The sequence below is a fragment of the Leishmania martiniquensis genome, chromosome 26, assembly GCF_017916325.1.
Source record: "Leishmania martiniquensis isolate LSCM1 chromosome 26, whole genome shotgun sequence".
Taxonomy (NCBI): Eukaryota; Euglenozoa; class Kinetoplastea; order Trypanosomatida; family Trypanosomatidae; genus Leishmania; species Leishmania martiniquensis.
This window is the reverse complement of record NC_090161.1, coordinates 272501-287484: the sequence shown is the minus strand read 5'-3', so window position 1 is coordinate 287484 and position 14984 is coordinate 272501. Positions and strand designations below refer to the sequence as shown.

General features: G+C 61.5%; 6 protein-coding genes across 6 annotated transcripts in view; all 6 read left to right on the top strand.

Annotated features, from left to right (window-relative positions):
• Positions 1-153: 153 nt before the first annotated feature.
• LSCM1_04101 (uncharacterized protein) lies at positions 154-1875 on the top strand (the record flags this gene model as incomplete). Its single annotated transcript, XM_067321625.1, has 1 exon — positions 154-1875. The coding sequence occupies one exon, from the start codon at positions 154-156 to the stop codon at positions 1873-1875; it is 1722 nt and encodes a 573-aa protein (XP_067177856.1).
• Positions 1876-3729: 1854 nt separating this feature from the next.
• Positions 3730-6234, top strand: LSCM1_04100 (uncharacterized protein; the record flags this gene model as incomplete). The annotated part of the gene is made up of 1 exon (XM_067321624.1): positions 3730-6234. The coding sequence occupies one exon, from the start codon at positions 3730-3732 to the stop codon at positions 6232-6234; it is 2505 nt and encodes an 834-aa protein (XP_067177855.1).
• A 1735-nt stretch (positions 6235-7969) lies between these two features.
• Positions 7970-10024, top strand: LSCM1_04099 (uncharacterized protein; the record flags this gene model as incomplete). Its single annotated transcript, XM_067321623.1, has 1 exon — positions 7970-10024. The coding sequence occupies one exon, from the start codon at positions 7970-7972 to the stop codon at positions 10022-10024; it is 2055 nt and encodes a 684-aa protein (XP_067177854.1).
• Positions 10025-10995: 971 nt separating this feature from the next.
• LSCM1_04098 (uncharacterized protein) lies at positions 10996-11511 on the top strand (the record flags this gene model as incomplete). The annotated part of the gene is made up of 1 exon (XM_067321622.1): positions 10996-11511. The coding sequence occupies one exon, from the start codon at positions 10996-10998 to the stop codon at positions 11509-11511; it is 516 nt and encodes a 171-aa protein (XP_067177853.1).
• Positions 11512-12232: 721 nt separating this feature from the next.
• On the top strand, positions 12233-13393 carry LSCM1_04097 (uncharacterized protein; the record flags this gene model as incomplete). The annotated part of the gene is made up of 1 exon (XM_067321621.1): positions 12233-13393. The coding sequence occupies one exon, from the start codon at positions 12233-12235 to the stop codon at positions 13391-13393; it is 1161 nt and encodes a 386-aa protein (XP_067177852.1).
• Positions 13394-14542: 1149 nt separating this feature from the next.
• Positions 14543-14984, top strand: part of LSCM1_04096 (uncharacterized protein) — a gene marked incomplete at both ends in the record, with an annotated part of 2835 nt that continues 2393 nt past the window's right edge. Inside the window, one exon of the mRNA XM_067321620.1 lies at positions 14543-14984. This exon is cut by the window's right edge and continues 2393 nt beyond it. Coding sequence (XP_067177851.1) covers positions 14543-14984 — 442 coding nt within the window.

Sequence of the window (14984 nt, the reverse complement as noted above, 5' to 3'; positions counted from 1 at the left end):
CTCCCAACTCCCTGCCCTCCCCTTTCTTATACTGGCACGGCACACGCGCGCAGTGCCCTCTGCCTCTCTTTGAGAGCATCACAACGGAGAAGAGGTCGCGATCTGCATGAGAGGCCGTCACTGTCATCGCGTTGCGCTTTCACCGGCTTCGAGATGACTCACTCTGTACGCCACCATGACGTTTCCAGCAAGTCCCCTCCCTATGCGACGCCGCATACCTTCGGTGCCCACGACTCTGGGCCGCGGGAGGCTGGTGCTGTGGAGCGACCGCAGCCGTTGCGGCGTCGCGGCGCGCCCTTGCCAGCACCGCAGCTGCTTCTCGCGGCTCGATCGAGCACCTTGGCGAACCGACCGACCCCAGTTAAAAGGGCGTGCGAGAACGCATCCTTCACGACGACGCCCCCCTCAAGTGTGTTGCGGCGGCCCACTCACGGCTCTAACAGTAGCGCCACAGCCGCCTCCTCGCCACCGTTCGATGACGCGTCGAGGCAACTTAACAGAACACAGCGGCCACCGCCCGCGTTGGCGCCGTCGGAGGGTAACTCTGCGTCTTTTGTGTCGCCCATAAAGGGCCAGCAGGTTGCGCGCGAGCACTGGCACAGCGAGCAGCCACCAGCAGCATGGGCGACGTCGCCCCTCGTACCAACCGTTTCGAGGGAGGGCTCCGCGAGTGTGGCACAGCCACCGCACGCGCAGCGAGGCGTGGGCGGGCACCCGCAGCGGGTGCCCACGTCGCGTGCCCCTGGGCCCTCTGCGCTCACGGGCACAGGCCCGGCGACGATTAGCACCAGCTACCCAGCCACTGGATCACTTCCACCTCGCAGCCCCATCCGCAATCGGGACGGTCACGAAGGGCGCGGTGACCGTTCCGAGAACGCCACGCATCACCCGAACAGCAACACGCCTTGCAGCGCCACGATGCCCAGCAGCCTCCCTTCTGCGCTGTTTCATGAGCGGCAGGCGCAAGCGCCTCTTTTGGCCACCCAATCACCGGCATTACGCCGATCCGCCATGGAGGTGGCAAGTTCGGGCAGAGCAGCGGCGGGCAGCGCTCTTCCCAGTGCACCCGCGCCCGGCAAGACAGACGCGCAGCTGGACGCCCCGAAGGAGCTGCGCAGCCGGCGCTGCCAGAGTGCGACACGCGAAGAAGGCTATGTCGCTCAGACGGCGTACACTCAGCGGAACCCTTTTCGCAGCCAGAGCTTTGCAGGGTTCACGGCGAACCCGCAGTACCGACCGCCGCCTGGGTTCGACGTCTACCCACAGGCGGTGACCACGCGCGATTACGGCCACGAGGTCAGCCGCGCAAGCCAAGGCGATTTCATGATGCGGCGCCTTGTCGATGCGGCACACCCATCAACGCTCGAGGAGCGGGCCGAAATGGAAGTGCTGCTGCGTGCGACTCTCGAGAAGCTGCAGGCTGGCGATTGGTTTTATAAGTGGGCGCGCACCAATCACGTGCACCAGCGCTATGTCTGGCTGAACGTGCAGCGCGGCACTCTCATGTGGTCTTCTTCGCCGAAGAAGAGCTTTGGCCTCAACTCGGAGGTGAAGCTGTCCGCCATCAGGAGCGTCGCACCAGATTGCCTCGAGCTGGAGGTGCCGACGCGCGTCTTCTACCGCATAAACATCAGTACGCAAGATCGCTGCATCAGCCTCGCAACGGAGATTCGAAAGAAGTTTGATGTGTGGTACCGTGTGCTGGTACAGCTGACGGTGCCGAACTTGGCGTATGGTGAGCCCGGTGTGTGGGGGCGAATGCCGAGAAGCTCGAACGCGCGCGAGTGGGGCTCCACGAGCCGGTGGGCGTCCCGCTACAGCCCACTGGGCGCCATTACGGATCGTGCGCCAGGCGCCGTCTCTTCCAGTGACTGAGGCGCGGAGAGGAGGAGCTGGCGGGTAGCTGACAGTGCCTTCTTCGCCGCCCTTCTTCCCGTTCTGTGCGTGTGCGTGTGTGTGCGTCTCTCACCTCTCTCCCACCTCTCCTTTCCTCTTCCCCAGTGGGAACTGCAGCTATGCTCCCCCCATTTCGGCTGCCGCTTTGCCCATGGGGCATGCACGCGGACCCTACACACACGCGCGCGCTCTCTCCTATCCAGTCTCGAGCACATGCAGAGGCGACAAGGCAGCCCACAGCCCGGTGCTTCCCCCCTGCTTCAACGTCAGCTGCTGTGGCTCATGCCAATTCTTTTGCACCCTTTTATGTTCTGCGTACCCTACTCGCTTGTACGACTCGGGCGTAGGCTGCTGGGCGCTGTTCATGTATACACGCGTGCCTGCGCAAGTTGCAAATCGAAGAGGCGGTGCAGTGCCGTCAGGGTGCGCGTTTGCGCCCATGGGACTCTGCACGTGCGATGTGGGATGCCAAAGACGCGCCCCGCTCGTTGCGGAGTGTGGAGGATGGCGGAGGGCGGTAGGGAGCGAAGGCGGCTGCTTGAGTTGAACACCTGCCACGCAGCATCTACACATCCCACTCTCCCTTTTCCTTCATTTCGTTCTAGTGTACTGCCCGCCCTCTCATGGTCATTGCGTGTCGCCCTCTCCTCTTCGATGTCGTTGCTATCCCGGGCGCACCTCCCTTTCCCTGTCGACTTCATGCCCTTGCTTCCCTTCACCCCCTCCCCTCTCTACAGACCCCAACAGCATGTAGGGGTGCGAAGTCGATCGCCCCTTACCCCCATTGCGTTCTGGGGCAAAACAACCGCGTACTCGCGCATGGAGAGGTGCCAGCGTGTGGCGCGCGTAGCTGATTGATCACCTAAGCCGCCCTCATCATCTATCTTCCAGAGATCGTGCCGCCTTTTCCCTCTGCTATTTAGACTGCTTCCCCATTTTGCCTGATGACGTGGCTCAGGGGAGAGGAGGAGAACGGGGATCACATCTGAACACGCGGCATCTCAGGTGCCCAGCGCCTCACTCTCTGTGCGGGGACGCCAGGCAGCGCCCACTGCGCCCTGCCAGATGCCGAGCCGCCTCTGGTAGCGACAGCAGCACCGAGCACCGGCGTTGCGTCGGCGCGGCCTGCGAGGCGGGTGGGTGGGTGGGTAGAGCATGAGACGGTGGAGGGAGGGGTAGGTCCGTGCTCGGGTGACTGAAGGGAGGGGTGGTGGTGCTCGAATGCGCGCCTTGTGCGGCTGCTTCGCCGCACGCGGTGTGGGCCTCCCCCTTCCCCTATCGGGTGGGTGTGGCGTGGCGCTGAACTCGCGCATCTTCTCTTCTCTGATGGCAGAGGGCGGAGGCGCTCAACAGGAAACAAAAATGGGGTTCGGCGATGGCGCATGCGCCTGCCGGCAGCTGCTCGCGCTCCGGAAGCTGGACATTTCTCACTGAATCAGGCCGGCTTTCTGATGCTTATTTCATGCTTCCCTCACCCTTCTTGGGGCAGCGGCGGCGGCGGTGCGCCTTTGGTAAACTTTCTCGCCTTGACCGCACATGCACGCGCACGCACCTGGCGCGCCGACACCGCGATCAACCCGTTGCTTCGGCTCTCTTCTTTCTGCACACCTGGAGCCGTGCATCTCATCTGTAGCACTGCATTCCCCTCCCCCCTCTCTCACACTCCACACCCGCTACGTACGCTGTCGGTGCATTCGTGCGGGGCTCGCTGCACCGGACCGCCTCGACCCCGCTCCTGCTCAGCCGGCGTCGCATCCACTTTGCGTCTTTGTTGCTGTTTTCTTTTCGCGAGGGCGCCATCACTGCAAAAAAGGGGAGGGGCAGTCCACAAACATGGAAGATGAGGACACGATCCGCGCAGCCAAGCTGCTGCGCGACGACGAGGTGCCAGACGGCAGCGGCGTAGACGACCGCCGCGCTTCGACGAGAGATCCATCGGGATACTACGCCCGCCTTGGTGTTTCACGCAAGGCGACACAGCAGGAGATACGCCGCGCCTTTCTGTTCCTCAGTCAGCGCTATCATACGGACAAGCACGCCAGTCAAGGGGACATGGTGCAGAACTTGATGAACGAGCGCTTCCAGGAGCTGCAGGACGCCTACATTGTGCTCTCCGACGAGCGGCAGCGCGCGGCGTATGACGCGGGTGGCGACACTGGAATTCAGAGATTGGCCCTCGTCCCTGCTGGGCTTTACCGGCGCGAAGACATAGTGAGCTACGTCCTGTCCCTCGAGAGGGAGTCGCAGCTGCTGCGAACCGCACAGCTGCTTTCAGCAACATCGCAGGCAACGATGAACTTCTCCACGGCCCACTTGTTCAGTTTCCCAAGTCCGGTCGAGGCTACTGGTCGAAGCAGCATGGATGGCGAAGATGGGGACTCAGGCGCAGAGAGAGGCAGTCACAGCTCTCATGGCGCCGAAGTATCTTCTGAGCAGCCTCAGCTAGCCCCGCCACCGCGTCACGGGAAGCAGACGGCGGTGCTGCCGACGGCCGCGCTGGACACCTCCTCCTACCCTGATAGCGAAACTGCCGCCGCGGCTCCACCCGCTCCCACTCCTACAGCAGCACCGCTGCAGAGCAAGGCGCACCCAGTCAGCAGCGCAGCGGCCAGCGAGGGTAAGGAAGGCGCGCCTCCCGCCTCGGCTGCCGCGGTGGAGGCCCGCCTCACAGCCAAGGAGGTCGTCATCGATGGCCAGCGTCACATTGTTCTAATCCCAAACCAGGAGGTGCAGCGACAACTCCGGCAGCGTATGCTGGGGCTGGCCGCCGGGGAGGCAACTGCCTCGTCTCCCCCAGGCGGCAGAGGTGGTGCTATGCCCCGAGCGACACTGCCTGGGCACCGCCTCTCCTTGTCGCAAGCGATCATGCTGGCCGTCGTGCCCAAGTCCATGACACTGCGCAGCTCTTTCCAGCATTCGATAACACCTCGACTCTCCCTCACCTTCCGCACCGACGGCACCGCACGGATGCAGAAGGCTACCACAAGTCTCACCACCACGGTGAAGTACTGCCCTGATGATGTACGCACGTACGAAACGTCGCTGCGCATGGCTGTGCAGGGGCTTAAGTGGTGCGTCATGCAGGCGCGGGCCCTGAATCCATTGTGGACTCTCAGGGCGAAGCTCACATTGCTGTCGAGCATGGCGCTACTGCAGAAGCTGGAGCTCAGCCTCGCGCGCAAAATGTCGGCGACGGCAGAGCTCGAGAACGTGCTGGCCATGTCGCTCACCGATCACGGCTACTTTCGGTGCAGCTTCAACAACTTCACGGAGGATGTGCAGCAGGGTCTCATCACCCACATGGCGTTCCACAACATGTACGTCACCGCCTTCACCGGCAAGAAGGTTGTGCTTGGCGTGGACACAAAGGACCCGAAGCACCCGCCCACGTATGGGCAGATTCAGTATTCGGTGAATTTCTCACCGCTCGCCAGACAGTCGACCTTTGGATTTGAGGCGTGGTACATCCCCTCGAAGACGCAGCGGTACGGCCTCGCTTTCGCAGCGGTCCTCCCTTATGCCGTCAGCCCCATCGCGCCACCCCCCTTCCTCGTACAAAACACACAGCTCGCCGTCGTGAACCAGATATCTATCCTGTACGCCCGCGGGCGCCACCGCATCACCGTCCCCGTCATCGTCTGTATATCCCCTAAAGTGAGCCACGGGCTCATGTGGCTGTCTGCGCCACTGGCGCTGTACCGCATTGGGTCAATGCTCTACCGCCCCTACGCCCGCGCCAAGGCGATTCGGTATTATACCGAGCAGCGCCAACTGCACATTGCCGAGATGGACGTGGCGCGGGAGAAGGCACGCATGGAGCAGCTCGCGCTCGAGAGCCTGGTACTGATGGGTCGCGCCAAGGAGGAGCGGAAAGGCGGTCTGGTCATAATCAACGCGCGCTACGGCGTGCTGGAGCCGCAGTTCGCCGAGATCACGTCGTTGGCGGCACCGACGGCGACGACCTCATTGTCTGAGTGGTGGCCGTCACGTTTTGCGAGGCGCCTTGCCCAGGGCTGCCTGAGGCGCCGCCATGTCGCCACTGCGCCGCTGAGGGCCACAAAGGAGACTGAGGCGCAGCAAGGCCCAACCCAAAGTGACCCCATACCGCTGTCTATCGACGTGACCATTGCCGTACAGAACCTGGTGCGCGACTCGGCGCTGACGCTTCCAGCCGGCACGAAGAGCTCGCTGGTTGGCTTCTGCAACCCGGACCCCTACACACCAGAGCTGCAGAAGTTAAAGATTGTGTACTGGTTCCGAAAGCGCAAGCACATGGCGGTGTTCGACGATGAGGAGGAGGTGGAGCTGCCGCAGCGGGAGCACCTCATCAAGTCGTGAGTGGCGCGCTCTTTCACCTCACCCCACCGCGTCACTCCATCGGTGTGCCTCTGCGTATGGAGGCACATGCGTGCGTGCTGTCTGCCAGGAAACCGTCAAGGTGGAGGAAGGGAAAGACGCACGCATCTGGAGAGCGGACCGTTACGTGCAGAAGGCGTGAAGCTCGCGTGCATGCCGCATCCCTTGCGGTAGGTGCGCTGCGAGATGTGCAACGATGGACCTTAACGCTGTCCTCTTGCCTCTCTGTTTCCGTGTTGCACGCCAACGACAAAGGTAGCCGGGTGTTACCCGACACACCTGCACATAAGCCACAGACTTTCGTCGAGCGCGCGTATGTGTGTTTGTGTGTATGTGTGTGTGTGTGCCGCTCCCCGGCGGCATATCGCCTTGTCAATGCCCCCCCTGATTGTCTGCCTCACATGGGCGAAGAGAAACAAGGACGAGTGAGAAGCTCGTCTCATGGTGCACATGCTCGCTATTCCGTAGATGCCAAGATGGATGTCGTGTGGCTGCCTCTTCGGCGGCAGAGCTCAACCTGGAATACGTGAATGCATGTCCCTGTACTTCCTAAACGTTGCGCCCATAAAATCAGACTTATAGCTGCGCCGAGGGCGTCAGACTCGCGCGGGCATCAGGAGCTCTAGGGCGATGACGAGGAAGTGTGGGGAGGAGAACGTCGCCCCTTATTGCTCGCCCTCCCTCAAGAAGGAATACACGCGCGTGCGCGCTTCAGCCTATGGCGCGCGGGACGGTGAGGAGCGATGACAGCAGAGCCTGCGTTTCCGCCTTTCTCGCGCATGACAATGACACCGCTCTACCCCCTCTCACGTACATCACTCCTGAAACGCCACGGATAGACCTCTTCACTCTTCAACACACTCGCGCCCGACAGAGTAATCGCCCATCCACCCGCTTCTCATCGGCGTTCCCCACTCTCTCCGTCCCCCTCGCTCTGCGCTCCAAGCGGACGGCGGGTGAGGTCACTTAGGTGGGCAAGACCGACTGGAGAGCGGCACGCAGCGTCGAGGTACATTTGCCCTACTCACCTGCGCGTCTGTGGTTGCTGCTGCCCCCGCTACGAAAGGCACCAGCTTGAGGGTAGACGCGGCGCTGCTGCTTGTAAGTCGAGGGACTCTCTCAGCGTCGTGACACACACACACACACAGGAAGAGACAGACAGACAAACCACCTTCATGCGTGTCACCCCACAGCATTGCCATTGCCTTTACCGCTGCAAGAGCGCCCCGCCCCTCCCTCCCTCTTATCACAGATAGAAACTCCGAACGCGCATCACAGAAGGGAGAGGGGCGCCGTTGATTTCTTTTTTTTCGCCCTTGATGACTGCGTTTTTCCTTCACCTTCACCGCCCTCTTTTGTTCTCTCTTTGCGTGTGTGTGTGTGCTCGTGGGGTTGCTCTCTCTCTCTGTCTCTTTCTTGATGTTCACCGCATCACTTATCTCAACTTCTCTCACCATCTTCACGGACAGCTCTCTCGCTCTCTGCCCTGATATCCCGTTCTTCGTTGAGAGGGCAGACACCTAGTCGAGGGGCGAGTACGCTAGGCGGTCTCCTTCGCCCTTCCCTTACACCCTCTCTCTTGCGCTTTGCCCCCCCTCTCTTCCCTTCCCTCCTGCTCCTGCTGCGTCCGCCGGCACACGTTAACGTGTGAAACTGTGCTCGCTCAGTCGCTTGCTCTTTGTGTGTGTGTGTATGTGTCTCTCTGCACACACGAGCTATGCTTCAGCGAAGCCTCTCCCGCTTCTTCGCTCACCTCGTCCGTGAGGTGGACACGGCCGGCTTTGCCGGTGACTTTCGCCGTCTGCACCACGTTGGCGCCGCATCGACGCAACTGAGGGCGAGGGAGGCACGACGTGCCGGGTGCAACGTGCTCTTCTGTGGCCACCACGGCACCGGCAAACTGAACCTGCTAAAGGCAATTGGCCTGCAGTGCGAAAAGAAGGGGCAGCGGGTCGCCTTCGTCTCTGCAGACAACCAGCGCGCGGCGCGGCTGGACGGGCTTCTCATCAACTTCTTCATCGGGATGCGTGTCAGCCGCGACGAGCTGCCCTCACAGGAGCAGCTGGAAGGTACTTTAGAACGACACGTGCGCCTCGTCGAGTCTACCTTTGCAAGCAGCCTACCAAGCTTGTGCAACGTGGATGTGCTCATCCTCGACGCGCTCGAGCGCGTGCAGCCAACGGTGCTGCTCTCGATGGACGCGGTTGCGCGACGGTTACGTGGGCAGCCGAGCGCACCGTTTGGTGGACTGCGCGTCTATGCCGCGGCAGATTTTTGGCGGCTGCCCGTCCACCCCACCAGCGACACTGGCGGATACCTCTTCCAGCTGGAGCAGTGGGAAACTCTATTTCCTCAGCAGACGCTGCTGCGCAAGTCTCACGTGCAGAAAGAGGCGGAACTGCGGCGCCTCACCGAGTTGGCGTTTGATGGCGCCCTAACGCTGCCTCACATGAAGGAGCTCGAGGAGCTGTCCATGAAAGACAAACCGGAGTCGCGGCTCTTCTCCTGGTCGAGCTCCACGATGGAGGTCGATAAGGGCGCCGCCACAGCCGCAAGCGGCGACGACGAGGGCAATGCTCAGGATGAGAATGCCTTCAGCACCGCCCAGTGGACGCGCTTTGAGGACGAGGCGGCCGCCGCCTCTCCGGAAGAGGAGCTGGAAGCTGGAAAAGAGGGCGACTTGGAGGTGGACGACCCTGTGGTGGACCGAGCGCCGGCTTCGTACTCCCCCTCTGAGCTGGCAATGCTGAATGAGGACATGCTATCCAACTCGTTCGTCGCCACCCGGATGATGCAACGCTTTCCTCGCCAGCCCGCCGTGAAGGAGATGCCGCTGCGCTACCGCCAGTTCAAGCGGACAGAGGTGGGCAACTTTCTCGTGAACATGCTAATGCACTCTTCCTCGGCGGCATCGCTAGGACTGGTCGACGCCCTCAGCGTCGACGTCGGTTGTCGGGTGCACCTCCTCTTCGATGGCCAAGAGCACTTCGGGGTGCCTGGCGGCGCGGTGGGTGAGGTGATGCAGGTGCGGCCGCACTTCTTGTCTATTCACTTCCCTCGTGAGCACCGTACCGTTGACGTGCCCCGCATGCGTGTGGTGTGCTACCACCCCTTCTACCCTGAGATTCGATACGAGCTGCAGCAGTTCCCCGTCTTCCCGCGGAAGCGTGTGTGCCCGATGAACATCATTGCCTTTCCCCACACCTTCTTTGTCAATTTGAACGGTCGCCGTATGGCGGACACGAACGATCTCGGCAACCTACTCGCGCATCAGCGCAGCTTCTCTGACTTCACGATTCGAAACACGTCCGACTTCGCGAGCTTAGAGGGTATGGTGCACGAGCCGACCCGCATTTACTACCACAAGATCAGCAAAAAGACGGTCAGCACCGCGCAGGAGCAGTGGTGTCGCAACTGCAAGCAGTTCGTGGCGACGGCATCATTCTTCGAGCATTGGACGACGTGCGTGCGCTCGGTACGCTGGTGCAGCGATTGCAACCAGACCGTGCCCCTCGAGCTGCTCGGGCCGCACAGGGAGAAGCACCAAGTTGTTCTCTGCCTTGACTGCGGCAAGCCGGTGGAGTGGCGGCATTGGGAGGCCCACCGGATCTCCTGTGGACCTATGATGCGCGAGGTCAGCACAGACAATCAGTTTATCCCCCTGCGCACGCGCCAGCTAGCGTTGGAGATGGGCCTCGACAAGCGCGACCTTCACACTATGTCCGCCATCACGAAGGGCTGCTTGCCGAAGCCGAGGGAGAGGCTACTGTAAAGGGAGGGACGATCAAGAAGAGCGCCTACATTTTGGCGTCCGCTTGCGTCTCCATGAGTGCGCCCATGCGTGCACGCACGCCGTGAAGTCTCTGTGACAGCATAGGGGTGAGGGCTAGACAACGAGGCGGATGGGGTGCGACGAAGCTTTTTTTGGCACCAATGCGCTTCTCTTCCTCTCGAGATCTCCTCCTCTCCGTGTGTATAACTATGTGTGTCTGTCTGTCTGTTTGTGTCTGTGTGTGTGTAAGGGGGGGAAGGGAGGGAAGGAGGTGAGCGAGAACAGGGCCGTGCTGTCACAGCTGCTCCCCTCGAAGGAGTCGGCATCTTCTCCCCCTTGGGTTTTTATCTCACGTCTCTCTAGGGGGCGCGCGTCCAGACAAACTTCAGCAGCTTTTTTTTTGTGCATCTCCTCTTTCTCATCCGGCCTTCTCGCACCGTCGTTGAGGGCCGCTCTCAACATGACAATAGCGGCTCCGTCTGCGCTACGCTTGTTGTTTTCTACGGTGCTTTTCTTGGCCAGTGCACACCGATGCGCATGTGCGCGTGCGCTACACCCGTGACCCCTCCCTCTTTCCCTCCCTCGCCGCACACCCACACGCACTCCCTCTCTCCGCACCATCTTCGTTCCCCTCCTCCTCCTCCTCTCTCTTCCTCGACGCCTTGCGTTGGCACCTGTTTGTGTGTGTGTGTGTGTGGGTGGGTGCGCGCTTTCATGTTGGAACATGTTTGGGTCGATGCCAGCAGCGAAGCTCACTCAGGCGAACAGTTGGTCAGCCGTACGCTACCGCAAAGCAAAAAGAAGTGAGGGGAGTGACCACCGTTAACGAGGCGGAGTGGGCCGCGCTGCACTCGCGCATCTGCGCGGGCTTGTTCACCTACTGGCGGAAAGTGGACGTTTCGGCAGCACGCCTCGTGCGCACCAGCCTACGCAGACGCGGTCGCCGCTCCACTGCCGCTACCACTGCTGAGATGAGCCCACACGGCTTCCGCGGCGCCGATACCCGCTTTCGGCCCTTCCTGTCGAACAACCTCGATGAGTACCTGAAGCGCTATTGGGCGATCGTCTTCACAGTCGGATCTCGAGTCATTGAGACGGGCCACATGCGCCACTACGTATCCTGGTATGCCACTCGTCTCAAGGTCGTCGAGCTGGATCACCACATGCACGCCGTATCGTTGCGCGAGCAACTCGTCGCCAAGGCCGGCACGCCGGATCTGCCGCTCCTCTTTGTGAACGAGAAGCTCGTCGGCACCATCCACGACGTGCGCAGCTACGAGGAGCGCCGTCTTCTCAAGGATATTGTCCAGTTCGGTTTCCAGTGGAAAACGGGTGCGGCACTGGACGGCAGGCCACAGCAACTGCACACTCTCCCCTCTCCATACAGCGACACAGAGCTCTTCCGGGGGCGCTATCGTGGCGCACCAGTAGCGCGGCCAGTCATCCGACTGCCTCAACTGCACCCGCATCGGCGCCAGGAGGACTGAAAAGAAAGGGAGAGCTGGCCGACACAGGCGCATCTGGCTCACCGCCTCGGTCCCCCCTCCCCCACTGTGCTCTCGGCGAAGCCGACTACCCATCGCCTCCCCACGACACGCCCTCCCGCACTCGAGGGCTCATCCGGCCCCTTTTTCCTTCGTACCTCCGGCCTTAGAGGCCTCGGTCCTGAGTGTGACCGCATCTCCACACGCTCGCCCACGCACACCTGCACCCTTCTGCGCATAGGTGTGCATCCGTCACTGCTTAATCTGTTAAACCTCGACAGTACGAATCTTTCATGTTCTTTGCTCACGGAGAGCACGACGGTAGACGCACGCAAGTCAGGGACGCTCTGACTACGGCCGATACATCCATCACTGGAGGTGCGCTACAATGGGATTGCTTGGCTTGTGTCAGTTTGAGCTGGTGTGCGCCTGGGCGACGAGCGCCTCTCCTCTGACGTCGATTCCCTCACCCCTTTCCCATCTCTCTATCTGTCTGCCTCTCACCAGCTCCTTGCGCCCGCACGAAACTGCAGGCAGACACAAGCATGATGTCTGCCGCTTACGTGCAGCTGTTACTGGAGCCCGCGCCCCTCCTCTGTTTCAGTGCCTCTCCTACCGCCTCCCTCCCCTCTTCTTTTCCACTTCTCGCTCTTTTCACGCCCGCCGCCTACGCCTGCAGAAACCGTCTCTTGCGCTGCGTCGACTACACGGCACTGGCCAAGTCATGGAGGTAAAGCAGCATCCGCAGCACAGCGGTGAGCCTTTGGCTGCCGATGGGGCAGAGGACGGGGGCACGGAGCGCAGCCAGCGCCAAGTGGACGTTGCTGGGATCCACCCAAGCGTTCGCTTCTACCGTGGAATGTGGAGCCTCACTCAGCTGACGGACCCCATCTTCGATGACGTCATCTCAAGCACCAGTCGCAGCAACGGCGACAGGACTGTCTCTGCCCAGGAAGCCACGACCCTGCCCGAGGTGCTTTCTGGCAGCCCTTCACTGCAGCCTAACGTCTCGCGGCTTTCGATCGTCGGTCTTCACGGGATGCTCCTCCCACCAGCAGCCGTGAGCACGCTTGGCGATGTGGCCGATGAACGTTACGCAGAGCAGCTGGCGTCTCGAGACGGGCTTGAGTGTATGCGCCTTCACTGGCACCTATTATTACCGTTGCTGTTCCCTTGCTGCAGATGGGGTGACGAGGCAGACGCTGGTGAAAATGCCCAGCCCAGCCCAGACGCGGTGCAAGGCTGCTCCGTGGCCGAGGAAGGGGCATTCACCCCTCTCGAGAGTGCATGCTCCGCCTCCGAGTTGTACGAGCTTCTGCGGCGTCGCCCGCTGCTGGAGAGTGATCTCGCCATCGTCCGAGAGCCTGGGTTGATGGATCGCATTTACTACAGCTATGTGGTACTGCTTCGCTTCTTCGGGTGGCGTGTTCACGAGGAGGAGCGTGGTGTGCTGGACCGCCATCGTGCCTGGCAGGAGCGGTACGCGCTGCTTGAGCTCTACCGGACGACCGCCACTGGCGCCGTAGCCACCGAGTTCGCCACGGACGCAACTGCTGCTGCGTCTCGCAGCCACGTCAACCGCGACGGCGCCAAGGACGACAGCGCTCATCCACTGTCGCCGCCGACTTACAGCGCTTTCAACTTTTACGAGTCGGGCGTTCCCCGCGTGCTGCGTTGTCTCCTCGACGTCGGTTTTATCCGCCTCGCAGTTCGGCTCGTGGAGTTTTTGCTGGAGGAGATGGGTAAAGGCCGCCTTCTGTTTCTGCTGCCGCTGACGGAGTCGACCTTGCTGCCGACGATCGTGCAGCACTCGAACGTCGAGCCGAGCCACAAGACGCGGCTGAAGAAGCACCTAGACCGACTCACCCACAGTGAATCGGATTAAAGAGAGGAAAGGCAAGGCGATGGTGAGGGGTCTCAGATGTTGCTGTCTTGAGGGTGAGAGGGTTGCATGGTGCACGTGACGTCCGCCCCTTTTTCTACTGCACTGGCGCTCATGGCGAGCCCCCCTTCGACTCCGCATCTACAGCAAAGGACTAGGCCATGGACGCGGCGATGCTGCGCACAGCATGCACACACGCACGGACACCGGCTAACAAGTGACTGCACGCCAGCATAGGACTTTGGAAGCAGCGAACCTTGGAGCGAACGCGCGTGCGCGTGCGCGTGTGCGCATTCAGGCAGCTCGCGCGTCTGCAATCGGCCAACGATCCCTCACCCTTTCCTAGATAGGTGTGGGAAGGGCGTCTGCGCCGCCTCCTCCTCCTTTCAGAAGGGGATGTCGCAGACGCGGCTCAGCTGAGCTAGACGATCCAGCGCCGGTCCGTCTTCGCGGATGTGTTGGTGATTCGCCGCTCAGAACAGAGAAACGAGAAAGAGAGTGTGCGAGGTGACAAGAAGGCTGAGGTGGGGCGCGCGAAGAGTGTAGGGGAAGGTGTTCTCTGGGTGCTGTGGCTTAGCGCTCTTCGATATCGATACCTTCTCCCCCCTGCCATACGCCGCTCCACTCAATACCCCATCCTCTCGTCAACCAGCTGCCCCCCTCCTCCCCATTTGGAGCGCCAGCACAGGGCACGCACAAGCACCTTTGTTAAGCTTCAGGCGAAGACCTCAAACTCTTTCTCGCTGCCTCCCTACTACCTCCCTCCAGTTGTGACGCGTGTGCAGGTGTACCTTTCATGCTCAGGCCCGTATTGTGGTGTCTCCTCACCCCCCCCATCTCCGTGCCTTCCTGTCAGCAGCGAGCGCATCACCCGCTGCCATCCTACCGACAGCATCGTCACACGCCCATCCCAGCTCACCATAGCGCCTCCTATCCACCCCGGCCCTTCGCCACACGGCAGTCGCTACCGTTGGCGCTTGCAATTTCTTCGTGCGCACCCATTTTGTTGCCCTCGTCACGGCACGTCGGCTGTGGCTCACGCCCCGAGAAGCATTCGCACATCCCTTCCCTCAACCTGTCGTGCACGCCGCTGTTGGGTGAAGAAGCGGTCGAAGAGGGGAGGGGGGAGACAGACAAAACGCAGAGCGCGTCATGCGCCGCCATGCCCTTCGTCGCAGCACCGCGCTGCTGCAAATAGGCTACCCGAGTATGAGCGGCATGCCAGGAATGCCGCCAGGGATGGGGATGCCCGGTCTCCAAGGCGCGGTCGGGTCGTCGTCCGGCTTGCCGAGCCGCCCGGGGAAGACGGTGAGCTACCAGAACGCAATCAAGATGGAAGCAGAGAGGCGCCGAAAGCTCGAGGAGGACACGCGCAGCCGCTACTACGTCGTCAAGGAGGACACTCGGGAGAAGCGGAAGAGGGGGCGCATGATCGGCATTGACCTCGGCACTACAAACAGCTGCATCTGCTACATAGACACGGCAACAAAGCGGCCGAAGATCATTCCGTCACCGACGGGCTCGTGGGTGTACCCAACAGCGATCACCTTCGACAAGAACCACCAGATTCGCATGTTCGGCGAGGAGGCACGAG